Source organism: Pogonomyrmex barbatus, unplaced genomic scaffold (genome assembly GCF_055798465.1).
Source record: "Pogonomyrmex barbatus isolate J1 unplaced genomic scaffold, ASM5579846v1 scaffold12, whole genome shotgun sequence".
Classification (NCBI taxonomy): Eukaryota; Metazoa; Arthropoda; class Insecta; order Hymenoptera; family Formicidae; genus Pogonomyrmex; species Pogonomyrmex barbatus.
Genome location: NW_028297108.1, coordinates 7,763,802 through 7,781,709, shown reverse-complemented (window position 1 = coordinate 7,781,709; position 17,908 = coordinate 7,763,802). Strand labels below are relative to the sequence as shown.

Genomic DNA, 17,908 nt, shown 5'->3' with positions numbered 1-17,908 from the left:
AAAAGGTGAGAAAAGGAAGAGAAGAAGAAAGAGAAATTCGATGGGTAGAGAGTAAAGGAATAAACGCTCGGTAATAACCCTCGATGGAGCGAGCGGGTTGAGCGGAGATCGAATAACTTGTGGCAAGGACGTGGCCTAGTCCACGACGACGACGACGACCGGTATTCGTTGGTCCTTCAAGATGCGAGAGCAGAGGCCAGATCCGATCCCGGCTCGTCGCTCTCATTGGGTGTGGTCCGATTTCTTGCTTAATTTTGCGCTCCTCGCGACCGCGAATCGGTGACCGTCGAAGGTACCGTCGCCCAGTTACGTCAGTGAGCAAGTACAACCTGTGTGTGTGTGTGTGTGTGTGTGTGTGTGTGTGTGTGTGTGTGTGTGTGTGCGCGCGCGCGCCACGGCGATGGCAATGCGGTGTGATATAGTGTGACTTGATGTGGCTTGGTGGGCCTCCCAGGTCCCAGGCAAAGCGGTATAAAAGCCGAAAACCATCCATCCATTGGTATCATTCGCATCAGACTCGCAAGATCGAGCGAACTACCAATCACCCGAACAACAATGGCCTTTAAGGTATTACGTCTTTCTGAGTTCTTCTCGAACCGAGAAAACATTTTCGATAGATCCTCGATAATTCTCGTCGATGAAGCTCTTCTGTGGGCTTTCGGTGGGCGCGACGTATAGTTCGACGTATAGTTGGTATTATAACAAAATTTTTTTGAAGATTACGATATTTGAAAGTATTACGATAACAAAACGGGATATTCGTCAAATTTGTTTATCGCTGTACCGTTTTTTTTTTTTGTTATATATTACATCGTTAATCGACATCGAGAAACTGTGCAATTAATAATATTTGCAAAACCATTGTGACATTTAATGCATTTCAAATAAATTCTGTAACGGATTTCACGGTCGGCCACGCCACAACATTTTGTTCACAAATTTTCTCATTTCTCGTATCTTTAAATCGGACTACTAATTATCGTTTGCATTTTAAACTAAAATTTTGTTATAAAAAAGTTAACAAGATAAAATAAAAAAATGCAAACGATCTTTATTTTATTATGACTTTAGTTTGAATATTTTTAAATCTATTATATATCTTTTTCATGTGTATTACTATTATTATTATAATATATCAATTAATATATTTCATATTTCGGTATATGTTTTTTCTAAAAATTTGTATTTATATTAATTCCTTTATTTCAGTTTATCACTCTCGCCGCCTTGATCGCCGCCGCTAACGCCGGTGTTATCGCACCTGCCGCTCCCCTGGCCTACGCCGCGGCCCCCGCGGTAGTCGCCGCCCCCGTCGCCAAGGCCGTAGTGACTAAAGCCGTCGACGCCGACTTCGATCCGCATCCCCAGTACAGCTATGCCTACGACGTGCACGATAGCCTGACCGGTGATGCCAAGAGTCAGCAGGAGACTCGCGACGGCGACCTCGTTCAGGGTAGCTACTCCCTCTTGGAGGCTGATGGAACCAGGCGCACCGTCGACTACACCGCTGACCCAGTCAACGGATTCAACGCCGTAGTTCGCAAGGAACCCGCCGCCGTTGCAGTGAAAGCCGTTGCTCCGGTCGCCGCCGCTCCTGTCGCACACGTCGCGCACGCCGCGCCCCTCGCTTACGCCGCCCCGGTCGCCAAGATCGCCACCCCCGTGGCTCACGCTGCCCCTCTGTCCTACGCCGCCCCGATCGCGAAGTTCGCCACTCCCGTGGCCCACGCTCCAATCGCCTATGCCGCACCAGCTCCGGTCGCTTACGCCACGCCGTTCGCCAAGGTCGCCGCTGCGCCTGCCGCCATCTCCTACGCCGCTCCCGCTGCCTACCTCCATTGAACTGTGACCTGATCGTCGTTTAGGATAATGATACTTATCGAATAAATCTCAAATTTTCTTAGCAAAAATGTTGTGAAGTCGTACAAGATTATCTTGGCCTATCTTTGATGTATCTTTGCTTCAGTACTTAAGTTCAAACCTTGAAAAGGAATTGATTGAAACTGCAGGATTAAGAGTTACGTTTCCTAAAAAAAAGAATTTTAATATATAATTATAATTGAGTTCCTTATGCTGATAAAAAACAATATCTTCAGCCGCTTTTCTCTCAATGTGAATATACATATATTTTACAATCATTTAGAATAAGACTGGGAATAGTTGTGTGTGTGTGAGAGACTTGAATGTTGAAATAATCATTATCTTTTCATGAAATAACGATTTTTCATTCCTAGTTATAATTTCTTTCTTCCTCTAATCTGTATTATTAAAAGAGATCAAGATTTCAAAGTGTCTATAGTAGGTAGCATCTACTTTCTTTTTATTAAAGTAAACCGTCCATCGCGAATCCGATAAAATTGCATCACCCGATAATACTTTCCAACTACAATCGATGCTGTTTTCACCGAATAACAAGTCATGAAATTATATAATTCGAGACATATACGCATTCAAATATTTAAATACATGTGATTGCCATAACGTAACGTAATACGTTATCCAATTTGCTAAAAAGAAGATAAAAAGCCGCACGGGTCGAAAGTCGTTGAGAAAACGTCAAATTTGACTGGGTCCAATTATCGAAATTAGGTCAGGTACTACCTGCCGCCAGCCCACCGGTATTATCTCGCCTTTCCGTGACATTATCGATTCATGAGCGCGCTCGCCAAGCACTTTCTCCGACCAAGTGCCAGCGCGCGGATTACATAAGGTCTCGATCACCACGCCTCGTCCAGCCGGCCGATGTACGCTGTACGCTGTACGCACCGCCCAGGCAACTCACGCAACTCACTGCATGGTAATACGCGCGTAACGCGTAAAGGCGTGTTGCGTTACAGCCGGGAACTCCAGCCGGACCAGATGTTCGCGCAATGCCGTGTGCGAACCTTGATCCACTTACCGGCCTATGGCGTAGCGTGCAACGCGTAATTCGTACGTATCCCTGTTGCCGTTGGGCAACAAATTAAACAGAAGTACCTCTCTCGAGAACCCTTTGATTAAAGTTTCCGGATATGAATTATCTAGATCTAGATAAGGCTGATGGCTGATACGAGTTTAAAAAGGAATTAAATTTGAAATTTAAATAGATTGTCGAAACATTTTGTGACGATTTGATATAACATTTTATTATATTAAAAAAACGAAATCTGTACACTATTGTATTTTACAATGTGATACAGTCGTGAAGGCACTTACCGTTCGCTTATTCGTTGCTTATATTCCAAATACATAACATAATTTGAATAAGTCGTTAAATTATTTTAAAAAACATTTACCGTATACCGTGTAAAAAGATAGATTTAATTCTCATTTTCATATAAGACAAAGCTTAGAAGATAAATTTTAGTATAACTTTAAATCCTATTTTTATGTCTTATATATACAAGATACATAATCATATAAAGAAGTTTTCCTTTCAACACAAATACAACACAAATAAATTATTTTCGCTTATCGCTACAAAACATTTTCGCAAATTCTTTTGTTGTATTAAAACTCAAAATATTTTCCTATTTCTTACAAAAATGAAGACATTAATGAATTGCTAGGAAAAAAAAGAAAATAAATAAATATTCGAATATCTACTAACTCAGGCCTCTTCTTTCAGGTGGTTGCAATCTAAAAAATAAACATTTCTATTTAAAGCACTGTAACACAATGTTTCTGGAATGGTTATATAAAAATTTGTTCTATATCAATCATTATCGTACATTTTGCATGTTTAAAAAATCTGTTCGTTATTTAACATCGTAGAAAAAAATGTTTAATTACATATTTTCTAAACGAAAACTTCCACTTACTGGTGAATCGTTACGTAATCCTCAGCAAGAATGTGTGACGTGTCCAACGGTGTGAGGAAAGCAAATTGACTTTGTGGATGCAATCTGGCGTGATCCAGAAGAATATCCATTATCACCCGCCGGTTTACTTTATCCTACAAATAAACGCGCGCGTGAAGTAGACAATTACTTTTTTTACTCAAGATATATAAATAATTCAAAATAAATTCAAAATATATAGGGACATGAATAACTTGCCATAAATACATCGAATTCATCGAGAAAGTAAAAGGGTAGCTGAATGCAATCCCAAAGAGCTAAGATAAACGCGACGGTCGAGTACGATCGTTCGCCTCCTGAAAGCGATCTGGTATCGTTGCTTGTCTTTTTATCGTTCTGCGCACTTACGTGCAAATCCAGCACTTTGTTCGCGTGATTAATCATTATATTTCCCTATGGTAACATAAAAGTAAAAAGACTTTTTATGTAAATGACAAAAATTGATAAAACATGATTAAAAGAATGATTTTATAGTTACTCACTTTATATCGTCTTAAAGAAAGCACATCGGTAAATGATTTTTGCACGCGAACACTGTACAAGTCTCTCAATTGGATAAACATATTCTGTCGATGCTTTACTCGTTGAATATGTTTCTATAAAATGCATGAATGTATTATAAAATATTCCGATAATTAAAATAAATATGCTGAATAATTTATAAAAATTATATAAATTTACTTACCTCAAAACTTTGTTTCAACTGAGACATAAACTCAATATTTACTCCATACTTTTGCTCTTTCTCTTTCAATTGTTGTTGTAATTCATCTAGACAACCTAGTTTGTTCTCTATCTCACGAATCTTATCTCTCAAATCATTTAATTGAGTTTTGATTTCGTTTACTGATCTGTGAAATATCGAAACAATGTATATCAGTAAGATAAATAAGATGTAAATAAAAGTAAAAAGTTTAGCTGTTTAAAATTCACAACCAATCACAAACAATTATTTTTAATTGCATATAACAGATCTATCTTTAATTAAACTTTTTGCGCAGTTATCACCCTCCCCAATGTGAAGAGAAAAAGAAAAAATAAACAATGTAAAAGTTTGCTAAAAATAACAAGTTTAATATTACTACTTTATAAATAATATTAACCTAGTGGTGTTTATCCTAGGACATTTTTTAGTGGCATCGGAAACCATTTTCTTTGTAGCTCTCTCTTGTATTTCCAATTCACCTGTTGTACATTGTATAGTTTGGCGAATTTCCTTTAATTTTCTAGTAGCACGCAAACATTCCTGTCGATGTCTTTCCTTCTCTTGTGTTAACTCTTTTATTTGATCCTGTATAAAAAATATATACTATTTACTGTTCTAACATCATAATGATTTTATTGACAGATAATTCAAAATTACCTTAAGAGGATCGATCACTGTGTGCATATTGTGCCTCAAATCTCTGTAACGTTTAATTTTGGTGTCAAGAGATTCAACGTTCTTCTGAAGTTCCCGCATGTTCTGAGCTAACAACTTCTCTGCAGTATTTTCCTGCGCTAACTTCTTTTCCAATTCTACGGCTTCGTTTCGCTGTAAATAATAGATTAAATGACGTAGCTGATGTTCAGAAAATAAGAATAGTAGTATCTGAAAAAATAATTCTAATTACTCACGAAAAGATCAGCAGAAGTGCCCTCATTCGATTCAATTTTGTCCTTCAGTTCATTAATCATATGCGTATATTCGCTTTGTGTAGCTCTAAGCTTGCGGGCCATTGCAGTTATATTATCTAATTCGGAATTAGTACGATTTACTTTTTCATATATAGTGTTATATGCTGCGATGGCTTCTTGTTTTTTGTTTTCCGCTACCTGAAGTTCTTCCTTTAATGTTCTAAATAAAAAATTAATTAAAATTATTCAATATCACATTAAATCTTCTTTAATGCACAAAATGCTAAGATTATTGTATAATTTACTACTCCATCTACTAGATTAAGTCATTGCACTTACTGCATCGCTTCCATAGTAGAAACTTGAAGGTATTTAGCGCGAATACCACACTTTCCAGCATAAGTCCTATAATTTGGATCGGGATAGAATATGTCGCCACGTAGTGTAAACGCTTGTTTGCAATTTTTTGGCACTTTTGTCACATCTGACATTATTATGCAAGCCTCGTCATTTGTTGGTATAAGAAGTATACATTCAATTTCACGTTGATCGATTAAACAATTGGCTACAACAGAATCTTCTATAACCATTGCTTCTAAGAGATTAGAATACTGTGGGGATTGTGTACAATAATGCCTAACATCGTGTACCTGGGGAAAAAAAAAAAGTATATTAAAAGCTAAGTTGATTATTCATTGAAACTAAAATAAATATTCTTAATTGCTAATATCATATTTGTTTGAAAATTTAATTAAAAATGTCAAATATATATATTAAATATATATATTAAATATTTCAATTTTAAAACATTAAGATAAGTGCATTCTCTCACTTGGTTAAAAAATTTGCTGCATATTACTTGAAGAATGTTATCATTATAGATTTCCTTCATAATACTGTTCAACAATTTGGCATCTTGGTGGTTATCGACGCAGAACGAGCTAAGAGTGCGAGCACCTAGAAAATTCTCTACTGCTGGAGCCCAAGCTGCATCCTTCATTTTTATAAAAGCACCTATATGTGTCATGTAATTTAATAGAAAACTAAAACTATATTATAAATATATGCTATAAACTAAATTATATAACTATATAAATAATTTTATTAATAATTAACTCCAAAATGATGCATACCGATAGGACCCCGTGGTTTTTCCTTGAATCGATTTTTTCTATACTCCTCTTCAATTCTCTTCAACAAACGCGGAATATTTGGCCCAAATACACTAAGTGCATTATCTTTTTGTTGCTCGACTGCGTTTAAATCTCTTTTGATCTTATCTTTAATTTCATAAAATAAAATTTTTTTTTATGTAAACTTTTTATGTGGACAATAACCATTAAAAACAATTATCATTAGAATTATCACTAATATATTAATTTATTGTTAATACAACTTACCTATACGTCTGTTAAAATTTTCTAATTCATTTTTAGTAGACTGTACCTCTTGCATAAGTCGCATCTTATCACTCTCCAAATGCATTAATCCAGTTTGCTTAGTCCGCAACGAGGCTTCAATTTCATCCAATTTTTCCTCTAATTTTGATAGACGTTCTTTCATCTCTTTTCTTTTGTTGTGTTCTTCATCATTACAGCTATATAAAAAGATGTATGTATTATATATTAATATTATAAATTTGAAAAAATGTAATAGCAGTTATTATATTATGTTGTTATATTCTGAAAATATAACTTACTTTTCTAACTTTTGAATTTCCTTTTTCAGTAAATTAATATCATCTTCTAATCGTTTTATTTTGTTTGTTGCAGAACGCCATTCACGTTGTTTATTAAGGTATGCCTCATTCGCAATTGAATAATTTTGCTTTGCACTGTTATAAGCTTCGTTGCTATCTATTATTTCCTCTTCTGCTTGCTGAATTTTTTGCTCTATTTCTCTAGATGGAAAAAAAGAGATAAAAATGACTGATAGTCCTTATTATAATATATAATAAATTTTAAAAATATATTTACTAATTAATAATTATAAAACTTTGAGAAATTAATTATATTTTATTTATGGTAGTATATATATTCTAGTAGTATATATATTCTTACTGGATTTTTATATCAATTTCTTCATTCTTTGTTCCTATAGATAATTCTACATTCTGAAGCTCCTTCAAATTATTTTCATACATCTTCAAGTTTTCCTGTAACTTATGAAACTTGCTTTCCTCTGTAATCGCCTAAATAATCAAAATCAGAATATGTGTTATTTCAAATGGTAAATATTATTTTAGCAATTTCTATATGAGATTTTTTTCTGAAACTTACTAAAGACCAGTAAAGTTCCATTTCAAGATTACTTAATTCTTCTCGTGATGCATCCATTTCCTTTAATCTATGTATATTTTCCTTCAATCTATGTATTTCTCCTTTTACTTGTGACAAGGCCTAAGAAATACCAAAGATAAGAAAAAATGAATAATTGTAATGAGACATGGAATTCCAGGAAAAGATCAGAATATAATCTACTTAATGCTACAAATGTTTCAAAGCATTTTTTAATTAGTTAATTGATTAGTAGAATTTTTTGTTTTGATTTGATCAAATAATATTTTGAAGCACTAAATGGACCAAACATTTCAGATTGATTTCATCGTTGCCGCTTACTGTCCTTCTCTTGCTCGTTTTTTAATAATGAGCTGTCAGACACGCTCATAAACAAGACGCGTGACATTTCATCTTGGGAGCGTTTCTGCCATAAATAATATAATGAAATTATAATTCCTATTAATATTAAATAGCTAGTTAGAATTTTTCTTTTTTTAATTTTCAATTAATAATTAAGAAGTAAATAAAATATAATACAAAACTAGAAGTTGCATTAATAATAATTACATATATATAATGTGAAAGATCTTGTAAGATGAGCATCACGAGTCTTGTTAACGCTACTCCAGCATTGTTACTATAAAGTGAACTTGCTGCTAAGAAAAAGGAACTAGAGCCTACCAATAATGAAATATGTAACTAATTCCAGCTCTACTCTACTCTACAATTAAGTATACTATTACATAGCGTACATACCGCAGAATATTGCTTTAATTTGTCGTACTCTTGTTCACATATCTGTAGAGCTTCCTTATAATTATTCTCAATGGCGTCTAAGAGAGTAGCTTTCATGAATAAATTATATTTTTCATCTGGCCTAGAGGTAATTAGAAATGTTCTTGAAACATCCTGATTCAAAACGGATATTGGGTTATCAACTTGTATGTTCATCATTGTTATAATATTATCCAATTCATCTCGTTTTGTAGACAGAATTTCTCCTATATAATGGAGGATAAATTTTCGTAAATATGAATGTCATAATCACTTGGATATTAAAAATGGAATTTATATTCCAAGTACCTCTCCAATTTTTAATCTTATACGATGAGGTAGCTCCAATGGTACGTACAACCGTAATCATGTCACCATAAATTTCAGGCTTGTACGCAGTGTCTCCTTTATTAATTAAAATTATTTCTATGGTAGTTGAGCTTCTACCTTTTTTTATAAACTCTAAAGTATCATAGTAAACAAATTGCATATTATTTACAAAAACATATGCAACAAAAAAAAGAAACAAATTATAAAATATAGTAATACCTTTAACAGAAGTTCCCCTGCTGGTTACATTTGCTCTTGCACCAAGACCTACAGTCAATGCTGTCAATATAGCACTCTTGCCACTGCCATTACGTCCCACGATAAAGTTAACATTTTCATTTAATGTTATTTCCAATGCATCATGACACATAAAGTTATGAAGGCGAATCTTTTTCACCTTCCCAGCTGTATACTGTAAAACAAATACGATAAGAGATATGATAAACATATATCAAAATATTCTCCAAAATTACAATAATCCTGAATAGGTTTGTTTATGGAAAAGTTAGATGTTTGATAGGCTAATTTAACAGGCCGTCCTAGCTTCTTATAATATAAACTTAGTTTTACAATCATCCCGAGGATTATATAAAATAAAATTCTTCTTTCAGATGTTTCAGAACTGAATGTTCAATTGATTTTATTGTTAGACTATCCAGAGTTTATTGATACTGGCAGTACATTGTACACGAGGTACCTCTTTGCTCTGCACTTCATTATTATCCTCAATGCATCTGGATCGTTTGGCCTGGTGTTCGTCTGGATTCTCCATCGCTCTTCTCCGTTGAGTCTTTGTACCATTTTCCATGTTTCCCGCGGCGTTAATCGACGGTGCATTTAAACAATGGACGATACACTTGATCGTCGTTCAAATCTCACCGTCGTCGAGATACTCGAGATTTCGCTGTTGATCTTCTCGTGAAACTACTATCAAAAGAAGCTCTCGTTAAACGACTGATTGATCCATTCCCTATTGTCAGCAATCTCTCGCGCTGGACATCGACACGAGTGGGACCAATGCGAAAATCATCTCTATACGATTCACCAAGCTCCTGTCCGTTTCCTGCTTATTCCCGCCAGACCATTGGCGATCTTAACTACCTTTTCAAACATCCTTGAACATGTTGCGTTCGGTGATCCTAAACGCATCTCACGACAGTCTAAATGTTGCTTGGTTGACGTTGCAATGAGCCTTCCGTTTATCCACGTCTCAATTGGCCATGTCCATTTATATCGACCAATGCTTAGGAAGTTTTCAATGACTTAGTTTACACTTAGCCGTCCAATCCCGGTTCACTTCAAAATGAAGTGGATTTAGGGAGCGTTTACACCGGATTGATCTTACTCCGCTAAGAAAAGAGGATTAAAGTGGATCGAAATTAGTTCGTTTACACTTAAGAAATATTATTTCATTCATAGACATTTATACTGTACATTAGACCGCTAACTCCTCCATTTACTAGCTTGAAAGTTGCCCCAAAACTTATGTATTACATAATGTGACGTAAGGGGAACAAACATAGTATAGATAGACCGAGCTATATAGCAGGCAATGGGCGACATGTGCGAGTGAGAAGAAATAACACCTGATTTTTTTCTCTGCTTTAATAGAAGAAGGTGGAGGGAACATTAAAGCTGGTGTCCCATGGCGCGGAAATCCACAGCGGAACGGAACGCGCGAACCAATCACAGCAAAAGAACAAACAGAATGAACGGGTTTTCTTTTGGTTCTTTCACTGTGATTGGTTTGCGCGTTCCATTCCGCTGTGGATTTCCGCGTCATGGGACACCAGCCTAAGTGGGGACTATGTATATGATCCCTATCATAGAATTTGAATTCGTAGTGTGAAAGAAGACTTCAAATCCGCTGATCCGCAATTCCAAATTCCAATCCGATCCACATTCACACAATTCAATTTGAGAGGAATCGACTGCGATTAGTCAATTTCTTACGGTTTAAGGCTTAAACTATTGTAGACTGAGACTAATATGTAATGTGACACGGCCTTTATGCTGAGCCTAGAAACATCCGCATTCTTTTCGACGACATATATACGGAACTTTAGTCAGTTTGCGTCACGCGCGTAGTTCGTGATTTACGTCGAGCGAGTGTTCGATAAATATATACTTGTCAAATCGACTCACAATGGCCGGGATTAAAGGTTATTCGGCGTATTTCTAATCACTTCACGCGCAGCACCTGACAACACGAATTCCCGAAAAATGTCATCGTCGCACCGAGGGTTTGACACGCGAAAAACGCGAGATCGGCTATCAAAACATAACCTCATCGTCCCGAGTTGTTGTCTCGTTTGACATTTACTTATGCATAACAAACTTGAATGTCTATTAAGTCTCGTTTAATTTGATTTGAGAGCATTTTCTCGTGTTAATCTGAGAGAGGCTCCTTATGATTTTCTTTGTTTCTCTATGAATTTTTTCTCTATGTCGATTTTTTCTATGAACGAGAATTACCTCAAAGAAATTTTGTCTCGTAATGTTGCGTCGTATTTATTGTCGTACCCTGATAAATTTTCCAATTTGAAGAACTAGATAATAATGCGGTTATTAAACTTCTAAACATGTAGCATTTATATTTAATGCTGTTCATCATAATTCATAGAGATTAACTTTTTGCTTTTCTTTTTTCATGACATTCTGTCTCTGTTTCTGTCCTTATGACGCTCTTCTTGAAAACAGCGTAAGTATTGTTACAAACAAGTAATTAGAAGAATTAATTTTTTTTAAATTTCTATCGAATAATCAGGATGCATTTTTTTTATTCGATAAAATATTGCAAAATGTGAGAATACATGATTACAGATTAGTGCTACTAGCATTTGCTGGTTCTATTGGAATGACATTTGTCATTCTTGGCTGTGCATTACCAATATACAAGTGAGTATATGTTTTATTTGTATAATCTATCTGTTTTAAATATATCTAATAATTTTAAAATATATATATATATATATATATATATATAATATATATATAATATATTTTATATATATATATGTGTGTGTGTGTGTGTGTGTGTATATATATATATAAAATTTCTAGAGTATGGTGGCCATTTTTCGTTGTATTATTCTATATATTGGCACCTATTCCAACTATAATAGCACGCCGCTACACAGATGATTCAGGAAGCAACAGTAATCCATGTTTAGAATTGGCAATATTTATCACAATGGGATTTGTAGTATCATCCTTTGCTCTTCCAATTGTGTTGGCGCGATCTCCAGCAGCCCAACCAGTAGTATGTTATGTAGAATATAATGTTATGTAGAATATAAGACTTATATTAAAATTGAAATAATATAAAAATATTGTAAAGAATAGCAAGTTTTGTTATAACTGATTAGTTTTGAATTCATTGAGATCTATTGAAAGTTATTATAAAGATAAAAATATTAAATTATAAAGAATTGCAAAAATGAAACTGCAAAATTTTATAATTGATTAACTTTGAGCAACTAAAAGTGCAGAGATAATCTATACTTACAGATACAATGGGGCGCTTGTTATTTGACATTAGCAGGTAACATTGTTGTGTATTCAACTCTAGTTGGATTTTTCATAACCTTTGATCAAGACGATACCGATTATAACATGTGGTGAGGTACTGCTGCATTGTACTTACTCATCATGATAAAAATGTAAGTAACATATGAACTGATTTATTTTGAAAGTTAGGATTATAAGATGTTACAAAATCTTAATGTGTCTCATTGATGAAATAAAATGATTACATTTTGAAGGCTAACACACAGTTTATTCTCAAAATTTAGAACTCGCCAGAATCCTTCTGACTTTATAATGTTATTGTAACTGCCATAATCATAAAATTGTTTCAGGTTTTTCGTGAGATTAAAGGGAAAGAAATATCAATCATGCAGTGCACTGACTGAAAGCTATATGTTGATTCTAAATTATGCTATGAAACTTATTGTATACTGTTTACATAATATAAACCTCTAATATGGATACTTTACTATATTGATGCTGCAAAAGGAAATAGTAATATAGTGCACTAACCATAGAATGATGTCAGAACTATGGCGTTATTTGTCGAATAATGATAGTACATCGGATTCTATGCGTGTTACGAAGCGGCAAAAAAATTGCATTTGATGTTTTAGATTTTTCGTACGGAACTATTCAGGATAATCTGAAGCGCAACAATGCAAGGATGTGAAGATATTTTTTATTTAATCTAAGTCTTTCATATTAATAATGGTAATAAAACTACAATTTATTACTTTATCTTATCTCTTCAATTTTTTCCTCAAAAAATGGCCAGGAATGTCCTTGAGAGATTGTATTAAAATAAAATAATTTGAAAATCATTCTCATTCTCTATATATAGAACAATAACAAATATTATTATATAATTATTTAGCTTTAAAGTTTGAAGAAAAATAGTTTAATATCATTTTTATATTTTCTTAATTTAAATGAATTTCGTAAGTTACTATCTCAGATTTTGAAAAAAAAAATTAGACGAAGATTGAGCTTATATTTTCTTATGTTAAATGTATGTTCCTATTTTAAATAACGTTGAGCAGAATGTCTTGAATATTTTTAATTTAAATGACGGTCATTGCAATGCGCGAAAGTAATTTCCGGTTATTGCACCGCAGTAACCGGAAATTGTTATCACTTTAAAATGGCGCCTGTTTAAGCGAGTTAATCCGAGATTGATGTCCGATTTCTTAGCATGTTTTGAATGGTAAGACTTAATCGATGGTGATCAGTTAATCTTTTGTTATCCGCAACACTTTGGACTCTATATGAAGGAGATTCAAACGAGTCTTGTCCCCGTGTCTTGAATTTTCCGAAAGTATAACTTCGCGCGTTGCAGAAGCGAAACTTTCGGACACGCCCAAAAATCGTAATTCCCAATCGTATTTGAAAATTTGATGTACATCGCTGTACATCGATGATCACGGCGCGAAAAGATTCAAATTTCTATCTCGCTGTGCGCTCCAACACCACAGGAATAAATTAATACCATCTGTAATATATTTAAAATAAATATTGAAAAATAATTAGGCAAGTTTCTCAGTTAATACGTCTGCCATTTACAAGGTACGTTCTTATAAAAGCATAAAAAACACTTTTTTTTTTGTGTTTAAAATATCCCTTTTAAAACATTCGGTACGTGAAAGAAATTAGATTAGAGATATTAACTTCACTGCTAATTTTCCTAAATAGCACATCGAATGAAATGAATGACATCTAACAAGAGACTTTGGGTTTTGAGTTTAACACAACTACAATTATGAATTTCAAAATCACAGCAAAAATAAAGCACGATTAACTTTGGAGCATTGTTAACGCGCTACTGATCGAGAGAGTATTGAATGATGAAGAATACAATTGAGTATTGAGAGAATTTGATAATATGAGATCCTACATGTGACCGCTATCCGAAGATAAATTTTATGAGGTGCTTCTTTTTAGGAGAATATTTAACATTCGCTTATCACGTAAGTTCTTTTAGATAAATCAACATTCGTTATCTAATCGCACATCTGTATTAAATCATTTCCCGGAGATTACGAAAAATATATAGCTAATATTTATCTTTTTTACCTATGCAGAAGAAACGACCGTCACCGATATAACTGTTCTGTTAATTATTTAGGAATAAGTAACTGCATTTTGAGAAAAGAAGTAAGTTTATATTTTGTAATTAATATTTTCGGTTGTATATTTCAAGAATTTATAAAGTCACTTTCTTTTCAGAATATAGTTTGAACAAATGTCAACCGATAGCAGCATGTCTACTGTAATTCAAGAAGCGAAACTCCAGGAATCTTCTGATCAAAATATCCAAATGCAGCAACTATTGCCAATGAGATTCGCGAGTAAGTGTATAGTTCTTTGTACCTGAATATACAAGATTTTTATAATTTTCATAAGTGATTTTCATTATTTTTATCTGAGCATGAAAACAAAAAACAATATTTTCAGGAGAAAAATGCAACAAGTTGGATAATCTAGATTCTATTGTTCCTTATGCTACTTTAAGAATGCGTAATATCGCTCGTTTATCTGACGAAGAGTGTGCTAATGCTATTGCCAAACACCTGCAATCAAACAATAAGTTTATGCAGGACAATTCCGAGTTAAAACAGTTTAGAATGGAAACAGTGAGAATGATACCTCAATGTCTCACTGTGAAAAGATCTGTTAGGTCACAACTATTGGCCACTGTTAATCAAAGGACAAAAAGATCAATTAGTTGTTGGAAATTATTTAAATATAACATTAGTTTAAGATTTACAAAGGTAACATTGGCTTTTTGCTTAAGTCATTGTTTTACTTTTTAAGAAAGAGAGAGATTGCTTAATGATAGAGAATTGTTTAATCATGATTATTTTTGACACAGTTTCGAATGACAATACGAAATCTTTTAACATCAATGAAATTATGGCATCAAACAATAAAAATCATTGAGAGTCACTATGGAAGCGGCATAGTAATATATTTCCAATTTTTAAGATGGTTGCTCTTTCTCAACATAATTTCCTGCATTTTGAGGTCTACATACATTTTATCTTATTTTGCATTATAGATTTGTTTTACTAATTTATATATACATGGGCGTTTTGAATTATTTTAGAGTTATCTAAAATTAAAATAAAATTTTTCTAAAGATAATCATAGTTATCATAATTTGTTTGCTTGATAAAAAAAGTTTTTTATATATTTTCTTATATTAAATAAATATGAAGTAAATATAAAGTATAAATAATAAGGTTTTAATGGGTATTTTATATTTTCAGTATGTCCTTTATTGTGATTCCGCAGTCATTGGATCGAACGCATGCGCCAAACGATATTAAAATATTGGACTTTTTAACAGGCAATGTAAGAGCATTTATTTTATTATGAACAGTATGTTTCATATAATATGGCGCACATATCACGATATCTTGATTTACAGGGCTTTTTATCCCATACAATAATGTATTATGGTTTTTATTCCAATGGCACAATAGACACATTATTTGGAAGCAAATATAGCATTCCGTTTGCTTATTTCTTAACGCTACTCTTTTGTTATATAATTATATTTGTTATACTATCTATCAAGTATGTGATAAAATTAATACGATTCACTCCTTAAATTCATAATTTAATTGAATATAGCGGTAAATTTTTTTTTTTAGAATTTTATCATCTTATAGAAAATCTTACGTCAAAACATATCGAAAAGTGTTATATAGTAATAAAATATTTTGTGGGTGGGATTTCAACATATCTTCACCAAAAACTGCTGCTTTGCAATCAGCCTCGATTTATAAAGAGCTGGAAGAGTTATTGACACAAACGAGAGAGTATACCCGTTTGCACTGTTGTGCCAAATGTTTGTTGATTATAATGCGATTTGTTGCGACAGCTATTTTTATATTTATGATTTGCGGTGCTAGTGCATTCGTTTGGATACTATTAAATCATTACAATATAAAAGTTCATTCAACTATCTCAGCTATGATCGTACCGATAGTCATCACTACCATTATTCATATTTTTCCAACAATTGTCTTCTATGTAGTGAGTAACGTGCACTGTTGGCCTGTTGTAAAAATGGTTAGTTATAATATTAATACTTTTAGGCACTACTGGAACGCTATGACAACAAACGCACGGAACTTTATGTGATGGTCATCAAAAATTACACGATTGCCGCAATAATAATTGGTACCTTGTTTATCTTCTGGATAATTCATAGTACGTCACATTGCTGGCAAACGTATCTAGGCGAAGAGATCTATCGACTCATTGTATTGGATTTCATCGCTTCCATATTCGGGATGAGTTTGCAATCTATACGTTCTACGCTGTATAAAAGACTCTCGACGAGAGTCGGCAGACCAGAATTTGATATCGCCCGAAGTATATTAAATCTTATATACAATCAAACGCTCTTTTGGATAGGCCTTTACTTCAGTCCATTAATATCTGTTATAATCGCAATAAAATTAATCTGTACATTTTATATGAAGAGATACGAATTGAAAAGATATTACCGACAGCCGTCGCAGCCTTGGCGAACGGCACAGACGCAAACGCTGTTTTTGGCTCTTACATTCGTTAGCATTATCGTCATTTTATTTACGATAGGATACATCATTACAAATGTAAAAAGTGACAAATGTGGGCCATTTAGAAATTATACTCATACCTGGGACTTTATTACTGACGGGATACTATCTTTGAGGAGAGGCAGCAAGTTTTGGAAAGTCGTTTCGGAACTTGCGAGACCGGTAACTGGCGCTGTGATATTGATCGGCATGAGGTTAGATAGTTTACAAATTATAATAATGTAAATAGAAATATTGATTTACTAAGTATTTTTAAAGTATTGCAGTGTATTGTCTGCAAGCAAAAGCGGAAGCGAGTGAGGAAATGTTACAAATTTTGTCTGACATGGTTCTCCTGCAATCCCAAGACAAGCAATTTCTCATAAGAAATTTTAATAAATGCGTTAATAAATGTAAATCTCGTCTCAATTATAAGTATTTTATCCAATCGTTCTTAATAATTTATGCATATCCTTTTTTTTAAGCAGGTACTCTTGTTTCTGATGAGATTGGTCTGACTCAGGATATTGAGCTTACTGAGCAGAATCATGGAAATGAAAAAATTACAGTTTTTTGCCAACATACCTTACCATCGACCAGTTTCGAAGAAAAATGAAAAATTACAAATCGCAATATACGTTCATTGACAACTCGATGATTAAATATCAAAGCGTATTGATTAAAAATCGATACATTTTTATAATCAAGTCATTACTTAGATTTAATTTTAAAATATTATTGCTTCCACGATCTCATAATCTAGACACTCAAAACTGTCATATATGATAAAATAAGAATATATTTTTAATATTTTACACAATGTATATGAATGTAACAATTATTTGTACAAAAATTATATTTAGAAAATTGAAAAAAACATACGTTAATAATAATCTTTTATTCCAATATTTGAAAATAAATCTGTGAGTTTCTATCTTTTTCAGTCATTATCAATAATTCCTTCATGGTC

At 33.5% G+C, this 17,908-nt stretch overlaps 4 protein-coding genes across 6 annotated transcripts; 3 read left to right on the top strand and 1 right to left on the bottom strand.

The window, feature by feature from the left end:
* The first annotated feature begins 423 nt into the window (after nt 1–423).
* On the top strand, nt 424–2,443 carry CPR1 (cuticular protein 1). Its single transcript, XM_011638799.3, has 2 exons — nt 424–567; nt 1,210–2,443. Exons 1-2 carry the CDS (start codon nt 556–558, stop codon nt 1,840–1,842), a joined length of 645 nt encoding a protein of 214 aa, XP_011637101.2. The 5' UTR covers nt 424–555; the 3' UTR covers nt 1,843–2,443.
* Nucleotides 2,444–3,098: 655 nt separating this feature from the next.
* SMC6 (Structural maintenance of chromosomes 6) lies at nt 3,099–10,086 on the bottom strand. The gene is made up of 19 exons (XM_011638801.3): nt 9,537–10,086; nt 9,059–9,251; nt 8,819–8,971; nt 8,492–8,736; nt 7,736–7,855; nt 7,517–7,647; nt 7,156–7,356; nt 6,857–7,053; nt 6,590–6,736; nt 6,289–6,470; nt 5,796–6,106; nt 5,457–5,676; nt 5,203–5,373; nt 4,943–5,130; nt 4,525–4,690; nt 4,322–4,435; nt 4,038–4,232; nt 3,801–3,934; nt 3,099–3,618 (listed from the first exon to the last, which is right to left on the bottom strand). Exons 1-19 carry the CDS (start codon nt 9,645–9,647, stop codon nt 3,585–3,587), a joined length of 3,213 nt encoding a protein of 1,070 aa, XP_011637103.2. The 5' UTR covers nt 9,648–10,086; the 3' UTR covers nt 3,099–3,584.
* An 803-nt stretch (nt 10,087–10,889) lies between these two features.
* Nucleotides 10,890–13,108, top strand: LOC105427169 (leptin receptor overlapping transcript-like 1). The gene is made up of 5 exons (XM_011638802.3): nt 10,890–11,540; nt 11,663–11,737; nt 11,903–12,101; nt 12,350–12,501; nt 12,700–13,108. Exons 1-4 carry the CDS (start codon nt 11,518–11,520, stop codon nt 12,461–12,463), a joined length of 411 nt encoding a protein of 136 aa, XP_011637104.1. The 5' UTR covers nt 10,890–11,517; the 3' UTR covers nt 12,464–12,501; nt 12,700–13,108.
* Nucleotides 13,109–13,253: 145 nt separating this feature from the next.
* LOC105427170 (transmembrane channel-like protein 5) lies at nt 13,254–17,872 on the top strand. Of its 3 annotated transcripts, XM_025218299.2 has the most exons (12): nt 13,254–13,933; nt 14,060–14,334; nt 14,449–14,521; nt 14,594–14,715; nt 14,822–15,138; nt 15,240–15,391; nt 15,637–15,721; nt 15,798–15,946; nt 16,024–16,408; nt 16,471–17,153; nt 17,218–17,351; nt 17,424–17,872. In XM_025218299.2, exons 4-12 carry the CDS (start codon nt 14,610–14,612, stop codon nt 17,552–17,554), a joined length of 2,142 nt encoding a protein of 713 aa, XP_025074084.2. In that variant the 5' UTR covers nt 13,254–13,933; nt 14,060–14,334; nt 14,449–14,521; nt 14,594–14,609; the 3' UTR covers nt 17,555–17,872. The 3 variants fall into 3 exon arrangements, with proteins under 3 accessions (XP_025074084.2, XP_088927584.1, XP_025074085.2); XM_089071458.1 differs by having other exon boundaries at nt 13,254–14,334; nt 17,427–17,872; XM_025218300.2 differs by having other exon boundaries at nt 13,254–14,334.
* Nucleotides 17,873–17,908: the final 36 nt, after the last annotated feature.

Excerpts from the sequence above, each read along its gene's own strand:
- SMC6 (XM_011638801.3), bottom strand. The coding sequence starts at position 9,647 with ATGGAAAATGGTACAAAGACTCAACGGAGAAGAGCGATGGAGAATCCA. Across the intron at positions 6,737-6,856 it reads AAATTTTAACAGACGTATAG|ATAAGATCAAAAGAGATTTA; the intron begins GTAAGTTGTATT and ends ATGAAATTAAAG. Across the intron at positions 5,374-5,456 it reads GCACTTCTGCTGATCTTTTC|CGAAACGAAGCCGTAGAATT; the intron begins GTGAGTAATTAG and ends TATTATTTACAG.
- LOC105427169 (XM_011638802.3), top strand. The coding sequence starts at position 11,518 with ATGACGCTCTTCTTGAAAACAGC. Across the intron at positions 11,541-11,662 it reads ACGCTCTTCTTGAAAACAGC|ATTAGTGCTACTAGCATTTG; the intron begins GTAAGTATTGTT and ends ACATGATTACAG. Across the intron at positions 11,738-11,902 it reads TGTGCATTACCAATATACAA|AGTATGGTGGCCATTTTTCG; the intron begins GTGAGTATATGT and ends TAAAATTTCTAG.
- LOC105427170 (XM_025218299.2), top strand. The coding sequence starts at position 14,610 with ATGTCAACCGATAGCAGCATGTCTACTGTAATTCAAGAAGCGAAACTC. Across the intron at positions 15,139-15,239 it reads TTAGTTTAAGATTTACAAAG|TTTCGAATGACAATACGAAA; the intron begins GTAACATTGGCT and ends TTTTTGACACAG. Across the intron at positions 15,392-15,636 it reads ATAATTTCCTGCATTTTGAG|TATGTCCTTTATTGTGATTC; the intron begins GTCTACATACAT and ends TTATATTTTCAG.